The following is a 16492-nucleotide window of genomic DNA, read 5'->3' on the forward strand; positions in this document are numbered from 1 at the left end:
TATATGACTATGACAGCAGACATTACCTCATTAATTTTTTTCTGAAATTCTTCTATTTTTTCATTTCTTTGGGCTATTCCTTCATTCAGCATATTATGCTGAGAGTCAATATTTACCAATTCACTTTCCAGTTTTGATTTTTCCTACATAGAAAGGAAAAATATGGTAATTTTCTTAATAGGATGGTCAACTTCCTACAAATTAAGATACAGTTCTACTTCAGATTAACTGTATTTTTCTGATGAAAACCGAAATATTTTCTTCTCAAATGCCACTTTCCCAGTATTTTTGGCAATTTGCATGCAATGACTACAGTTTTAATGAGTAGAGAAGTAAATTCATTATAAGTATAATTTAAAGTGCATGACTTGTAGGCTTCTGAAGGTTACTAAATGATAAACCATGCTTACCAGAAATTAGAATTTAAAACCTAAGATAGAAAAAGCATCATGTAAATAATTTTGCATTTTTTAAAATACATGTTGTTAATTTGAGTCATAAATGCTGTATTTAAAACTTACACTGAATTAAAAAAAAAACAAAACTATAGGAAGCAATTATTTATTCACTGGTAATTACAGCTTAGTTTAAAAAATACAATTATTAAAAATGAAAATAATGAAGACTTATTACTATACCATGGAGAGATTAGCAAGGTGTTTCTTTTTAATAAGATCTAATTCACTCTGTGAATATTTTAGTCGTGTCTGTGTTCCATGGCACTGAGCAAGCAATTGCTTCAAGTCAGTCTCCTTACGTCTGATCTTCATTAACTCCTGGAAAAATATTACAACGGGAGAAAAAGAATTTTAAACAAAAGCTGATTTATTTGGAAATTACTAATTTTTCAGATTCATGCACTACACAAAGCTAGCCTCACTAACATAAGCCCCATTCACCTTCCCATAAGTGAATCAAAGTAGATACAACTTTTACTCCTTTATGCCTTTTGCATTTACATGCTTTTTAAGAGACGTACCTTCAACTCATTAATCAAGCTGTCTCTTCTTTCTTTCATTTTATTAATTTCTTTATCATCCCAAACTCTAGCTTTAAATCTTAAATCACTTGACCCTCCAGAAATCACTCCAGATTTCAGAAATAAAGTTCCATCAAGAGCCACCGTCTGGAAGAAAAAAAATAAATTAAAAACAAGTAAATCTGAACAAAAAGCAGCCCAAAATTTCCCATGAAATAGTACACCAAGATATGGTAGTTAAACTAGTGATAACCAAATTTTAGTTGGAGTCCATTTTTTTCCTTTTCCAAACCTGCCAAAATAAGATACATGAAGCTACAAAAGAGGTCTCTTGTTTCTTGGCACCAGCCATAAGGTGTAGTGAGTAGTCTATATAGCTAGTCACCAGTCCATATTTTGTATTATTGCAACTTATCAGAAAAGGAAGTGAAATCATGTAATTTCCTTATAGTTAGGAAATGATTATTGGATATTTCTGTATACACTGGCAACTTTGAAGGTTATGTTTGGCTCAGTAGAGCAACCCAAGCAATTTGATAACAGAGTGATGGAAAACAGCTAGCTGTTAAAAGTCAAAATGTCAGTAAATGTGGGTGTTTTTGTGACTTACCTGGATTTCAAATTAACATGATTTTACACTCACCTTCAACTTAAAGCTGTTTCAGTCAAGATTTTAAAAGGTTTACTAAGTAAATAAAAGGGCTATACAGTCTGTGACAACAACAGAGACATAGATAAGAAGAAAGAACCGGAAATGACAGAGAAGCTTCCAGTCTTCAACACAGTCTACACCTACAACTAAGAGACTCCATCAGGTATTTTAAAGAATTTGTAAATTGGTTCTTCATAGAAAAGCTAGTAAGATGAAGTCCGTATTTTTAAATCTGAAGTCTTAAGAATGGGATTATCCTTCCTTCTCTGTCCTCCTCCTCATCAAGAAGACCATACCAGGAACATATCTGAACACTGACTATCCCCTAATTTGCCTCCCTTTCCCAGGAAATCACTGTAAACATGAGAAAAATCTGAGGCTTTATTTATGTGGGAATAGACTAGACAGCGTAGTACCATTCTGTGCTTAATTTTATACTTTGTGGGCAGTTTATCAAAGTGTTATGCTTGGACTCAATGTTTTTAAAGGTCTTTTTCAACCACAATGATTCTGTGATTTAACTAGCATTAAAATACACAACTGGAATTTAAAAATATGCAAGAAAATTCAGCTTCTTACTTTCAACCTCACTGGTCCATCAAATGCTATTTGTTTTGCTTCTTTAATTGTTTCACACACCAAGCCATTTCCACACACAAACTGAATCACTTTTTTCAGTGGAGCAAATGGAGTTTGTACAACATCCACCATCATTTTAGCTCCTTTTATCTCTCTTAATTTTTCATTGATTGGTTTAACCTGTAAAGCAAACAAGAGGTGTTTAGAAACCATGCTGTAATAGCATTGCATGTCCAGATCAGAATGATCTGGGAACAGGATGCACTAATCAAGACCACGGGTGGGTGCCTCAGTTGCTCTAAGAGTAGGAAGAGATACAGTTTTCATATTGTGTGTTTACTGTAGTGCTTAAATCCAAATAGCCTATTTCACTGTACATGAATACATACACACATGCATGTAGGATAGGGAACAAACAAGATGAATTAAAAACCTGTGTGCAGGATCCCTTCTTGGGATCTTGGAGACATGGTGGGATGGCTCCCCCAACTGAGTGTTACAATGGAGGGCTAGAGGCTCTTTAGGAAGAAGATACTGGGAAGACAAGGAGGTGGAGTTGCCCTATATGTGACAGAACAGCTGGAATGCACAGAGGGTGATCAGAGAAGGGTGACGAGCCAAACGAGAGTTCAAGGGTAAGGCTGAAAAACAAACTGGTAAAAAGTTAACATTGTAGTGCGTGTCTGCTACAGGTCATCAGATGAGGAAGATCAAGTGGACAAGGCCTTCTAAAAGCAGTGCCACATTCATAGTCTTGGGTCTTCAGAAGGGATCTGAACCACCTTTTTATGTGCTACAGGGGCAACACAGCAAGGTATTAAGCAATCCAGTTCCTGTAAAGCACTGACGACAGCTTCTTAACCCACATGACAGAGAACCCAATGAGGAGAGGTGCTCTGCTAGATCTCACACTCTCCAAGGAAGGAGAGGTTTGCTGGGGAGGGGAAGATCTAAGGCAGCCCTGGCTGCAGGGATCATGAGATAGGAGAGTTCAGGATCCTGAGAGGAGGGAGCAGGACAAAAGACAAGCTCACAACCCCAGTCTTCAGGAGAACAGACTTTGGCCTCTTCAAACATGTGCTCAGCAGAGTTCCACGTGATAAGGCCCCAGAGTGCCTTAGCTATCATCCCAATGATAAAAGCAGGCAAAAATGCCAGGAGGCCTGAATGGATAAAGAAGATGCCTCTGACAAATCTCAAACTCAAAAAGGAAGTATACTAAAGGTGAAAGGAGGGACAGGTAACCTAGGAAACATTTAGAGGCACTGTCCAATTATGCAGATACGGGGTTAGAAAAGCCACATTTCAACTAGAATTTTTTCTGGCAATGGATGTCGAAGAAATGGCTTCTGTAACTACATAGACAATGAAAGGAAGTCAAGGGAAAATGTGGGCCTGCTGCTAAATGAGATAAGAGACCTGGTGACAAAGAATGTGGAAGAGACTGAGGTATGGAATTCCTTCCTCACCTCAGTCTTTACTAGCAAGACTTTACTTTGGTCCTCCAGGAAAGCCAAATTCCAAAGAGGGGAAAGTCTGGAACAAGGAAGCTGCATCCTTGATGGAAGGAGATCAGTTCAGGGAATGCTTAAGCAAACTGGACATAGATACATGTAAGGGTCCTGACATGATGCAGCCATTGAAGGAGCTGGCTGACTTAATTGTAAGGCCACTCTCAATTTTTGAATGATCAAAAACTACCTGGTCTGGTAGAAGAGGTGAGAGCTGTGGATAGTGTCTAGACTAGCTCAAGACTTTCAACACTGTCTCCCAGAAGATCTTCACAGAGAAGCTAATGAAATATGGGCTGGATGAACAGACAGTATGGTGGACTTAAAACTGGCTGAACAGAAAGGCCCCACAGGGTGGTGACTGGTGCCATAAAATTCAGTTGAAGGTCAGTAACTAGTCATGTTAATACTGGGACCGATCCTGTTTAGCACCTTAATTAATTATCTGGAGGATGGGGCAGAGTGTACCCTCAGCAAGTTTGCTGATGACACAAAATTAGGACTGGCTGATAAACTGGAAACTCTTGCTGCCATCCAGAGGGACCTCAGCAGGCTGGAGAAATGGAACCCTATGAAGCTCACTTCTAAGTGCTTTGCCTTAACACTTCAGCCTATTTCAGTTCAGCTTAAATGAGCCAGTATCAAGATGCAGAAACATATTAACTTGGTGATGAGAAGAAAAAAAGAAAACTGTACTTACATCAAGGTAATCCAAAGCAAGAAAAGTTTCTGGTTCAGCTCGTTCTTGTTTTAGGAATCGAATGCAATCTCTGGCTGTTTTTTCAGTGGCAACAACAATAGCAGTCATGTATCTGCTGAATACCTTGGTAACAGCAAGCTGATATTTTTTATGAATAGGATGACAAAGGTCTAGCAGTCTTCCAAACTGAAGATAAAAATATGGGGAAACAGTTATATGTCACTTTAGATATCAAATAGCATCTCTGTATATGACACTAACGTAGTAAAAGGAAAACCTATTATGTATCTAGCAGCTGCACTCTTAAAATGGCTGCGCATCAGAAAAATAGAAATTGTAGCAGCCATCAATTCAAATAGCAAAGTATGCCTCCAAAATCTGACGTGATTTGATTTCTTCCCTGAGGCTAGTTATACACCTCATGTTTTACTCAGAATCTCTAGCATACACTTCAAGAAGCATGGTGGAGGGGCAATAGCAAAGTTAGCTGAGCATCTGTTTTGGAGAGAAAGGAAGTATCTAACAAACAGTAAGATCTTTAAATGGCAATAAGGTCTTAAAAAAATAGAAGTGTTAACTGGAAAATGGCAGCAAAAGAGGCAGTATTCCTGTTTCAACCAAAACCAGAAGGACCTGCTTACTTTAGCAGCATTAAAAGAGTAGTAACTGCTTCTCTTGAACTGCATAGTCCAAGTAATCAAGCCTGTTTTGCCATATAATGAACTAATACCTCTAGAGATAAAACTAACTAGTCCTTTGCTGTACATGTTCACTCTTTTCTTCCATTTCTGTAATTGTAGCTACAGTTGACTGTTCCCTGAATGATTAAAGGTACTAATGTACATTTTGAACATTGTAATTGAATCTGCAACATTAGCAGTCATCCCTATTACGGCTACCAACGTAGGAATGCTGTTTTGAAAATTAAATTTTAAAAACGGTAATCAGCTGCAAAATACACTTGGTTTATGAGACAAATCCATGAAAATGCAGATGTCATTCACAGCCACAATCACTTTCCTGCTATAGCTATTCCACTACATGGAATGTTCACCAACCATTACAAGGATGTTTTAACATAAGAAGAGAAGCTTTAAAACGGGTAAGAACTAAACAAACAGAGGCAGTGTGCCATTTTTGCCTATGAAATCCAGAAGACTGACACTAAGATTTCTTCCAATTGTCCCCAAGTACTTGGTGAACTACTAGAAGATGACGTGTCATGACCTTTCCATCCTAAGACTTCACTTGGATTGTATTCAGTAATCTGGAATGAGTACACTAGAGCATTAAGAGCAGCTCAGAAGCAACTCTGTTGCCTCATACGCTGGTGTTGGGAAAACTAGCACAGGAACAAGAATAACTGAAGCAGATATAATTAAGAATTTCTGTAATAGGATAATTTATGCAACTAATTTGATTTATCTAGTTTATATTCACTAGAAGCCATCAAATCTTTAAGTACTCTTAAAATTTGCAGCTCCTGAAGGAAAACAAGAACAACCTGAACACCATCTCTCCCTTAAGCCAGCAAGGTATCATCAGTCTGATCCAGTTCTTTTCAAACAGGGATACGGTGCAAAGAGTAAGCAAAAAAAGATCTACCATTAATCTTTATGTTTTTGGAACGCTCTGGTAACACGGATGAAAAAAATTCTGAAGAACAGGTAAAAAGAAAAATTCTTAACTTCTCAAGAAAACAACAGGATCAGACACTTGTTAGATTCTGAGAAGGTTCTGCAAAAGACAAAGGAGGAATGAACAACTGACTTTTTTTTTTTAATGTTCTTATGGCAGCAGAAGCAGAGATATCTCACCTTCTAAACATAAAAAAAGATTACCAGCCTGTACATCTTCAATGACTGTGTATATCAAAAAAGACTAATTATACTGCAACATACTCAGAGATTAACTATTCAACTGATTTGATTTATTAAAAGCTCTTATTTGGAATGGCTTCTGATTTTGGAGTAAATATTTTAAAAAAACAATACAAAGATATAAATGTGCCTCATAAAACAATCGACATCTGCTGACATTCAGAACCAATACATAAAACACAACTGCATTACTGAAGAATAAGTAAAATACACCAATTGATAAGCAAAGACAGAGCCTTGGATAACATAATAATCTCATCCACCTAAGACAAACTGTCCTTTGGAAAAAGTATTCTTTCTGGAATAAAAGGTTTTACAGTTAAACTTCTTACTTATTTGTTCAAAATAAGTGTGTAAAAAATATGTTTTAGGACAGAAAAAGACCAAAAAGTAAAGTAAATAAACACCACAAAATCACACAAAAAAAACAACATCAAAATTATTCTTTGATGTAAGCAAAGATGTCTAATTCTAGAAACTGTGAAAAAAACCCAACAGTATACACCACTACTCTTTCAGAAATACTGTTCACCAAGTACACTCAAGCAAGCATAAAGCTTAAAATAATATTCCAAACAGTCCCAATTAACTCTAGCTGCTTTCTCAGTGTAAGGCAGAACTCAAAAATCTTAATTCCAAAATAAGGCATTTAAATGAGGCCATTCAATTACCACAGAATCCGGATATAGTCTTTTGAGACTTTCCAAGATCTCTGCTTTCATTTGCTGACGCCTTCCTTCATGGTAGTCAATTTTGGCATTGTGCAGTTCACCAACTATATTGTTCAATTCTTCATTGACTTCAGTTATGCGTATTTTTGAATCTTCAATTTCCTTAGTTAGCGCTTCCTCTTGCTTTTTTTTCTCTGTTAAGGACTCACTTTGAGCAGAAGCAAAAATAGGAAAGCAATTTACTATTTCATTTATATAAGCTTTTAGTTTACAAAACTGAAGTCATTCTACGATCACAGAGTATGAAAATTCTTAAGGATCTGAAGTAATTATAAGAAGCTACTGCTTATACACGTTGCATTCTATAGTATAACCTATCTATAAGATCTCAAAATTGAGTACAAGTGAGAAGTTTTGCCTGAGTAACATGCAACCATACTGTTTTATCTTCCATCAAGAAAAAGTCTGATATTGTAAAACTGAGAGGGACTGAGAATTCTCATGCAAAATTATCACCCACTTGACACACTCACCAGTCACTAAGGCTCTACCACACTCTACTACAACTACGTAAGTAGAATAATTTTTCATCAGCGGTCACAGTGGATCTCCTACTTACTGTCCATGACAGAACTTTGTTCAATACACAGACAGCATTAAGCCAAAGCACATATTACATAGGACATACAGGAAAATACAGGTAGGGGATAAAGTAATAATCTGCGGAGATCACAGACTCTGGCCTCCTGCACAAAACACAGGCTAATGTCATATTTCAGGTTGCTCAATGAAAGGCTTATGTACCTTATCTCAAAGCACAAAAATCAGGTAGAAGACAAGACCAAAGAAGTAAGAAGAGAATTGTGCTCCTAATACCTAATGTAAATATTAACTGCTTCTTAAAGCAGCACAGCTACTCAACTGTCCTGTTCTCACTCAGAATTTGCACACTCACAGACCCATACTCTACCTGTAGTGACATAATTCGTACACCTAAGAAATTAGCAGCAATTATAAAATTGGTTTCAAACAATACACAGATGAGTCATCATACTTCCTACTTTATTTTGACAGCGAAAGTAATTTAAATATTAATTACAATTTAAAAGAATTCTAATTCTTATTAACATTTGAAATAAAATCATTAGAAAGTTGCTACTTTAATTTAAAAATATTTGCAAAAAATCAAGTTAGTTTTCAATTTTTCAAACATACGTGCATATCTTGGTATATTCTTCCAACTTCTCTATTCTTTTTTTCTGCTCTTCTATCTGTTCCACAATCTGTTTTACGTTTTCCTATGCAATCACAAAAAAAGTGTTAAAAACAAACCAGAGGAAAATGACAGTTTTATAGCAAGACAGCTCTTAATTGAGAACAAGTACTGAGACAGAGCTTTTCTGCCTTGCTGGTATTTCAAGCTGAAGTAATATAATAACCTTTTTTAATAGTAATGTCAAATTACACCATCAATACTAAAGGAAAATTACTGGATTAAAATAATAATAATAAAATAATAAATAAAAAAAAATAAAATGGAATAAAGGCCATTACTGGATTTTTCATGTTCAGCGACAGTTCACAGAGAACCTCTTCAGCACAAAGAATCACAACGCCATCATATAAAACAACTTGAAACCCAATGCTAGTGAATTATAGCTGTTAAAACAAAACAGGTGTTTTCATGGCCCCAGATCAATAGAAGCTTTTTCCTAAGAACAGATGAAGTTCCACACAGAATTTCTAACCTGACATAAAAGTATTGTACTAAAAACCAAACCAACATTCAAAGAAGTACTTTCAGTTACTCAAATTAAATAAAAATATATTAACTTAATGAAAAAAAAGAAAAGGTTACCTACACATTTTATTAAGCCCTAATTTAAATTCTGAAATCCTTGTAACCTTTTGATTAGCTCTAGGCATGGAGAATCCAAAAACTTTGTGCACTCACTTCAATGTTTGAGCATCCTCAAGATGAAAAAGTTTACTTAACAGCTATTCAGAAGTTCTCATGTTTTATGTTGTGCCTGTTGTCTCCATACTATCACCGTGCAACTGCAGAGCCTGGCTCTGTCTACTTCATATCCTCCCATTGGGTAACTGAAGACAGCAATAAGGTCTCCCCTTCACCTCTCCTCCTCCACGCTGAATAGGTCCAATTCTCTCAGTGTCTCCTTATAAGCCAGGTGCTCCAACCCCAGCCAGCTTGGTGACTCTCTCCTGGACTCACTCCAGGATGCCACTATCTTCCTTGCAGTGTGGAGCCCAGAACAGAGCATGCTAGATGTGATAGCACAAACACTGCATTGCCAGGAGTTATCACCAAATGTCAGCAGAGCAGATAAATAATGCCAACTCTGAATGGTGAGATGTGCATTTTATGAACTCTCAAGTATCCCTTTCTTCCTTCTTAACAGCATAATGCGAGTTGCAGAGTTTTAGAAGCACAAGCAATACTATTTATTTCACTTCTAGATACTAACCAGCTTTTCCTGGTAACTGATATTTCAAAAAGAAAAAGTATTATTGTATCAAAAGCAAACAAACGCATAACCATTAACTTCGGTATCACGGCAAGGATGACTTTACATCCTCATGAATATATACTAAAATACAAGCTTTTTCATACAGGCAAGTTTATATGCATGAGAATAAAGGTGTTAGGAATTAAAAAACTAAGTCTCATCTGAACATAAAGTCTCCTCCAAACCTTGACTCCCTAACTAAATAGTGAAGAAACACATATTGCGCATATTGCCCCTCTAACTCCTTAGTAGGTGACAAAACTGCAAGGTTAGCATTTATATGGACATTTATACCAGACGGAGGGGTAGAGAAACATTTTTCTCCTTAAAATACAATTCTAGCCTGATAAAAATACCTCAATTTCTTTTTTCTTCCTCCAATTAAGTTTTAGCCTTTCTTGATCTGCTTTATCCTCCCAACGAAGTTTTTCTAGCTGCTGGGTTAGTGTAGCTACTTTCTTCCTTGCTGTTTCCTTTAGCTCTTTATAGCGCTGCAACTGGAAAAACAACATTAAATAAAATTTACACAGCTGAAAGTGGGAAGACTCATGTTGTTACAGCCTCAATTAGTAACTGCTACTTTGTAATTAAGATTATGAAAGCCATCCAATTCTCCAGTCTCTCTTTCTAGATACGACTTGCACTATCAGAAGTTATATTTTCTTAAGAGAAAAATTCAAACCAGAGCTTATGCTTAATAGCTCTTGCCTGTGGTCTTGTTTTAGACTTCTAACGGCGTATTTTTCAGGGAAGTTTATAAAGTTTACAGTACTTTACAGGTAACTTTAAGGTTAACACTAAGTTTTGCACAGCCCAAAATTAGTGCAAGTTTTTGTATTTATAATTACAGCATTCTTGTGGGTTTTTTTAATGTGAACATGTAAAACAAGAGTTTGAACAATCCAGCAGAGTTGTGACTAACAGACCAAATGCCTCTAAAGTGCACAGGAGGAAGATTCACAGAATAAAAAAATAACCCCGCAGGTTCTCCATTAACTGATCAGAATCTTTTAAGGAACAGACCAAGAAGGAAAGACTCTAGCACTTAGTTTTAAAAGTGTTTCTGGTCATATGGTTTCAAAGATAGCTTCTCCAAATGTGAATTTCATGTAAAGTTTTGCAGCCCTTTCCTTCAAAAACCAAATAGCTCACAAGTGAGCTACCTCAGTTTTAAATTTTGACACATAGTAGATTGTATGCATATGACCAAGTCTTGTTTGCATTTTTGTTGTCATCTTGTTTTTTCATAATTGAAGACTTATTTCTGTACCTCAGTTGACAAGCCATTTCTCAAAAATTACCCTCTTATCCCAAAATGCTACTGTATGTTTTCTATCTTACCCTCCCAGAACGTACCAGACATGTCCATGAAGAAGGGCAAAAAACAACAAATAAAAGAGAACAATCTAACCATGGATAATTACACATAGATTTAATCCTAATCCACCGGGGACAGTCCCTGGATACAACCCTTCTGAAGTTTCCATCAGTGTCTTCTCAACTTCTTGTTCACTGAAAATTCACTGCTTCCTCTAAGAAGAGATCTTTTCACCTTGCTTAGAAGCCCACATGCAACTTAGATTTACTTCCTAGAAGCATTCCTATCTGAAACTTCTGTGAGGTGTGACTTGCCCCTGCCTTCTAGAGAGGATACAGGCCAATTCTGAGATGCTGCCTCATGATTTCCCTCCACCTGATGAAACAGCCTCAAAATAAAATTTACAATTTGTTTGTTTGTTTGAGCTCAACAGCAAAAAAAGCACTGGAAATTACAGATTACTGGTGAAACAATGCCAGTGGGGAATTTTAGATTTCATTAGTAAACAGTACTTCTAGACCTCTCAATTCACCTGACTTTCTCTCAACTCAATATGTGCTGCCTTCTGCAGTATCTCCTCTTCTGCTTTCTTCTCAAATGCTCTCCATGCCTTCTCAATATCATCCAATTCTATCTCTAGCTCTTTTATGTTTTGCTTTTCCTTATCAGAGGATTTCTCCTTGTCCTGTAGAGATTTTTTAGACATTTCTACTTTCTTCATTTGGTAGGACGTGTTTTCCTTTGATTTTATATAGGCGGATCTGTGCTGAACCAGGGATGCTTCCAGAGTCCTAAAAGCCAAACAAACAACACAACAAAAACACCAAAAAGCCCCAAAATACAACCAACCAATCTCAAAACAATAACAAAAAAACCCCCAACCAACAACCACAAAGCACATCTAAAACAATAAAAACAATCCAAAAGAGATCATAAAAAGAACAACCCCCTCCCAACCACACATCCAAAGAAATAATCAATTGTCAACTGCAAGGTGGGATAACCACAGGTGATTTTTTTTAATATTAATTGCAAACAGAATTTTAAGAAGTGAAGCATGATCCTGGAACAATTTTAATAGCAAACAGGTATTTATATAATAAAATTACTGGCAACCTGGGTATGGTGGTGGAGGTGAAATCAATGCCTAGATATTACTTAAGGTAACTGCTACCAACTGCCTTCAATAGTGTTGGGATATTGCCCAACTGCTTCACCAGGAAACACAAGTCTGACAAGCAATTCCCAGCACAGAATACACTTTAACCTAATTACCAGCGAATCCAATTAAAAAACCTACTTCATTTCTTTTTCCATGTGCTGTTGGTCTCTGTTTAGTACACCAAGCACTTTTTTCTTGGCTCTAAATGCATCTTCTGCTGTAGCAAGAGAGTCTTTCTTGATCCTAGCCTCCATATTCTTTTCATCCAATCTGTTTTTCAGAAAGTCAATGTTTTTTTCATTGTGATACAGCCGGAAAAGCTGCAGTTCTATCCTTTCTTCATCCAGTTCCTTGAGAAGCATCTGGTAATGCTCTGCCTATCAACATTAAAATTTTATTTCTGGTTTATATAAGGGATTTTAAATCAACAGCATTCCCATTTCAAGTCCAAAGTGATGTAACATGTTGTAGCAGTAGCTGTAATACCAGTAAGGTGTACTAATCATAGAACTCAAACATGTAAGCCAACACTTAAATGGATTATACTGGCAAATTTCATTTATATTTTATGTATTCCTCTATCCTTTTACAATATATTAAACTATAATATATTATACCTTACTGAAAAACATACTAGATTGAAAACCTGTATAGAAGTTCATAAGAGATGGAAAATCTGAAATCTTAACATGCAAAAGGTAAATCATTCTGAGTTACCTCCTCTTTCTCTAACTTTGCTTGTTTGCGTTCTGCTGCAACACTTTTCTTCCTGTTATAATTAAACTGTGCATCCTCTTCTGCCTGCTGCATTTTTTTCTTTTTTTGTTCGTATTCTTCAGCATATTCCCATGAATTGCTGATTTGTTCAAAAAGTTGAGCTCTCTCCTTCGCCTTCTTCATTGCAATTGATTCCACTGTTCCCTAAATCAAAAATTTTTTTAAAAAAGCAAAAAAGCACTATAGATCATTATGTTCTCCACTAACTAACTTCTTCTCTGAGAGCACATAGTACAGATTTACCTATATATACATGGTGAAGAGAACTGGATGAAAAGACACTTAGATTCTAACCCAATGAAAAGTTTAGTACCAAGAGGAGTATATCACCTAGCCACCTCACCTACTTCCATGACATCACTAAATATTTTGGAATGTCAGACAGGATCTATGAAAAACACATTTAAACTAAATGAACCAGCAAAAATCAGTGAGCAGTATCAGAGTGACAAAACTAAACCTTGTTAGCCTCCTTAAAGGAACTGAAACTAAATTTCAATGAAAAATGAACTAACAACTTCCCCCTCCAGTACTTCAAAAGCAAAATAGCTGAAATCAATGAACCAGAAGACTATCTAACGCCCAAAGTTAATGGGAACAGTTTTTGTCCATACATTAGCTGCTTAGATCTTCACTGATCAGAAAGAATTTAGTCAAGTGCAGGAAATGAGTTTTGTGATTTTATTCTAATTTGTAGAGTGGGTAAATGTGCTCATCATACAGGCTACTATCACCATGAGAAACAATTTACAGGGTTTAATAAAAGGGAAAAGAAGTTTTTCCTTTGGGAAAATGGGGAAGAGAAGCCTGCAAAAACTGTCATTAGTACATGACATTTCTGACCTATGTTGTTAAATACTTGTGAACTAATAATCCAGTAGGACTTTCAATCCCTTAATCTTAAAAAAATGCTACAAATTTTCATGCATCTTGACTAATAGGAGTGTTTTAAGATGAAATTATCATTTCCTATTGATAACACTCCTAGAATTTTACACAATAAACATTTGTAAATATAGACCCATATTTTTTTAGTATACTCTGAATAACACAAGTACTCAATTTCTTCCAGCTTCTTTCTTACCAGTGCACTCATATAGACACAAAGCCCATTATTTCCATTTTGCAGTCCTGTAATTCTTGGCAGAGTTCAGGAAAAAAAACATAGCAGCTGGCAACAAGCTAAGAATGCCCTTTTATTGCAAATAGGTTTCTGTGTAATCCTACAAAATAACCTCAGAAGCTTTTGTTTTGAAGTACTTTAAATACTCACCTGAAAAATTAGACAATTTCTAGCTTTGACAAGTATGTTTATTTTTTCAAGCTCAGATATGTAAGTAGATCGGCTGACAGACTTATCATTGAAAAAAAACTCAGAACAGCTACCTAAAGAAAGAAAAAATACTATAAAATGGCAAAAACACAAAATCCATAGGAAAAGAACAAAACTAGTGGAGCAATTTAACTGAGTAATTTCCTCAACAAAGAAAATAGATTTCAATTATGCTCTTAGTCATTTCAATAGCTTAGTTTTTCTGTACAAAAACCCTAGTTGCATACTTCCAAAAGGTACTAACAGATATTTAAGAAAGTGCTCATGCCTGCAGGAAGGTGTCAGGCTCCATTTGCTAGAGCCTATACCATCTATATTCCAAGCGAAAAACTACCGATCAAAGTACAAAGCAAAGGACATATATTAATCACTTATTTAACTTTTAACTTTGCCTCAGTATGTGTTTTGTTTTCATTTATAATACTTGGTTAAAAAAAAATTCTACTGCTGGACTATAAAAATATTACAATATTCAAAGGCAATCCACCAAAATATGAAATAATATTAGGCAACTGATATTCAAAGTTGAATATTCTTGTTCTCCATTTTTTATGCATCAGACCACAGAAAACTCATACAATAGAATCTACCACCTACCACGGATAACTCTTGAAAATGTTTTTTCTTCCCCATTTTCTTCGCTATATACTATCTTAACACTAGCTGTAGAAGAAACTGGCTTTCCAACATGTGCTCCATGAATTAGTTCTCTAACACTTTTAACTCGCAAATTAGATGTCTTTTCACACATCACAAAACTAATAGCATCCATTATGTTAGATTTTCCTTAAAAAGAAAAAAAGAAAATTGCTTTGACACGGCAGAAATGAAAGGAAGTGCTTGATTAACAATTAACTAAAATGAAAATATATTTAAATGCAAAAGCCTTTATGAATTATATTTTTAATTCTGTATTTCATTGGAGAAAAAACTTAGCATTTCTAAGATATAATACACTGGCAGCAGATAATAAGCTTGCCTGTAATAAAAATAATCGCAAAACTTGTTTTTTTGTTCAGCCCTTCTGAACAATTTTTCTTACAAAGCCATCTCTAAAAGCCATCACCTAAACTGAGCGAGCAACACCAATAATCTTTACTCAGTAATTTGCTTTATATAATGCAGTGAGGTTAGCTGCATAAGCACTCTATCATGTAACTGTTTCACTAGAATTCCAGTTCTAAAGAACACAAGTACTCTTCCAGACACATTCACCACAGCAACAAAGTTCTCTGATCATACTCCTTAGATAAAAATTCTTGTAATTTTATTCTCTTTTTGCTGTTCCCCTTTAATCTCGAGTTTTTCTGTTAACAGCTTAATTATTTTCTGACTTGCTACTTCAGCAATTTTTTACTTACTTTGAAAAACATCAGAAAAGGAAGAATACTAGAAGTAAAAGAGAAAACAAAAAACTAATTTCAGAGATTACACAATAGTCACAATTTTTCTCCCAGGATTCACCTCTAAAATATACTTAGATTTAACTGGAAGAGTAACTGGGAAAAGTATCTGTAATTTTGACACTTTCAAATATGGAACAGTGGGGACAGGATGATAAAAATCTTATAATAATGCTAAATAATAGTTATTTACATTCATAAGTCTCACTTCAATTAGATAAGCAAAGAAACAACAGGATATAAAAAAGCTAAATAATAAACTAAATCATTAACAGACTGGGGAAACTAAAAACCAAATGCTAAACCCGTTCTTGTGGCTATTGGTTAGGACAGCCCTTACCTCCTATTGTACTGTCCTCTGGCAAATAAAAGATAAAAAACCATTTGATTAATGGAACTTTCAGAAGACGCAAATCAAGTTCTAAAAAGTTCCAGCACCCACAGCACAACAATGTGGAGTCACATCTACAAATGCTGTGGGTTTAACTACAGAGCAGTTACCACCCCAATAAGTGTAAATGTATATACATATACATACTTGTATCTTGCTTTGCAAGAGGCATTTACGTATATGGCAAAGACCACAAACTCAGATCAAGAAGCACCTTGCTATTATTACAGTTCACAACCCAGAGTGTTAATCTAAAACCACCTTTATGTAACCTTAGTTAGCCGAGATACAAAACGGAGTGACAAAGGCAAGGTGTGCTGCTCACAAACCACTCATCCTACAATGTCTAGCAAGAAGATAGAAAACAACTAGAAATTTCACCAGCCATCCGAATTCTGTCCTTCCACCCTGGAAAAAAAAACCCCACAAACCTATATTTTCAGTTAAAACACCAATGGTAGATCCTAAGCCTCTAAAACCGCTTGTGCTGCCTCCTCCTGAGGTGCATGTAACGAGACCTGAAGCAGGCTGGCAAAAGCCTTTACTCCCCCTTCGCAGTGCCCCCTCCGCGGACAAGCTATCCCCAGCCTCGCCCCCCCGGCCCAGCC

The 16492-nt window shown here is 35.9% G+C and overlaps 1 protein-coding gene across 1 annotated transcript in view; it reads right to left on the reverse strand.

Annotated features, from left to right (window-relative positions):
- Positions 1-16056, reverse strand: part of SMC1B (structural maintenance of chromosomes 1B) — a 33643-nt gene extending 17587 nt beyond the window's left edge. The window contains exons 1-14 of the mRNA XM_010003017.1: positions 16032-16056; positions 14688-14876; positions 14031-14143; positions 12698-12901; positions 12119-12357; positions 11351-11609; positions 9857-9997; positions 8188-8270; positions 6973-7180; positions 4422-4607; positions 2211-2390; positions 980-1126; positions 639-776; positions 27-143 (exon numbers count right to left, since the gene is read on the reverse strand). Of these exons, the coding sequence (XP_010001319.1) occupies positions 27-143; positions 639-776; positions 980-1126; positions 2211-2390; positions 4422-4607; positions 6973-7180; positions 8188-8270; positions 9857-9997; positions 11351-11609; positions 12119-12357; positions 12698-12901; positions 14031-14143; positions 14688-14876; positions 16032-16056 (2229 nt within the window). The remainder of the gene's footprint in view (positions 1-26; positions 144-638; positions 777-979; positions 1127-2210; positions 2391-4421; positions 4608-6972; positions 7181-8187; positions 8271-9856; positions 9998-11350; positions 11610-12118; positions 12358-12697; positions 12902-14030; positions 14144-14687; positions 14877-16031) is intronic.
- Between the last annotated feature and the right edge of the window lie 436 nt (positions 16057-16492).

Source organism: Chaetura pelagica, unplaced genomic scaffold (genome assembly GCF_000747805.2).
Source record: "Chaetura pelagica isolate M959 unplaced genomic scaffold, ChaPel_1.0 scaffold117, whole genome shotgun sequence".
Classification (NCBI taxonomy): Eukaryota; Metazoa; Chordata; class Aves; order Apodiformes; family Apodidae; genus Chaetura; species Chaetura pelagica.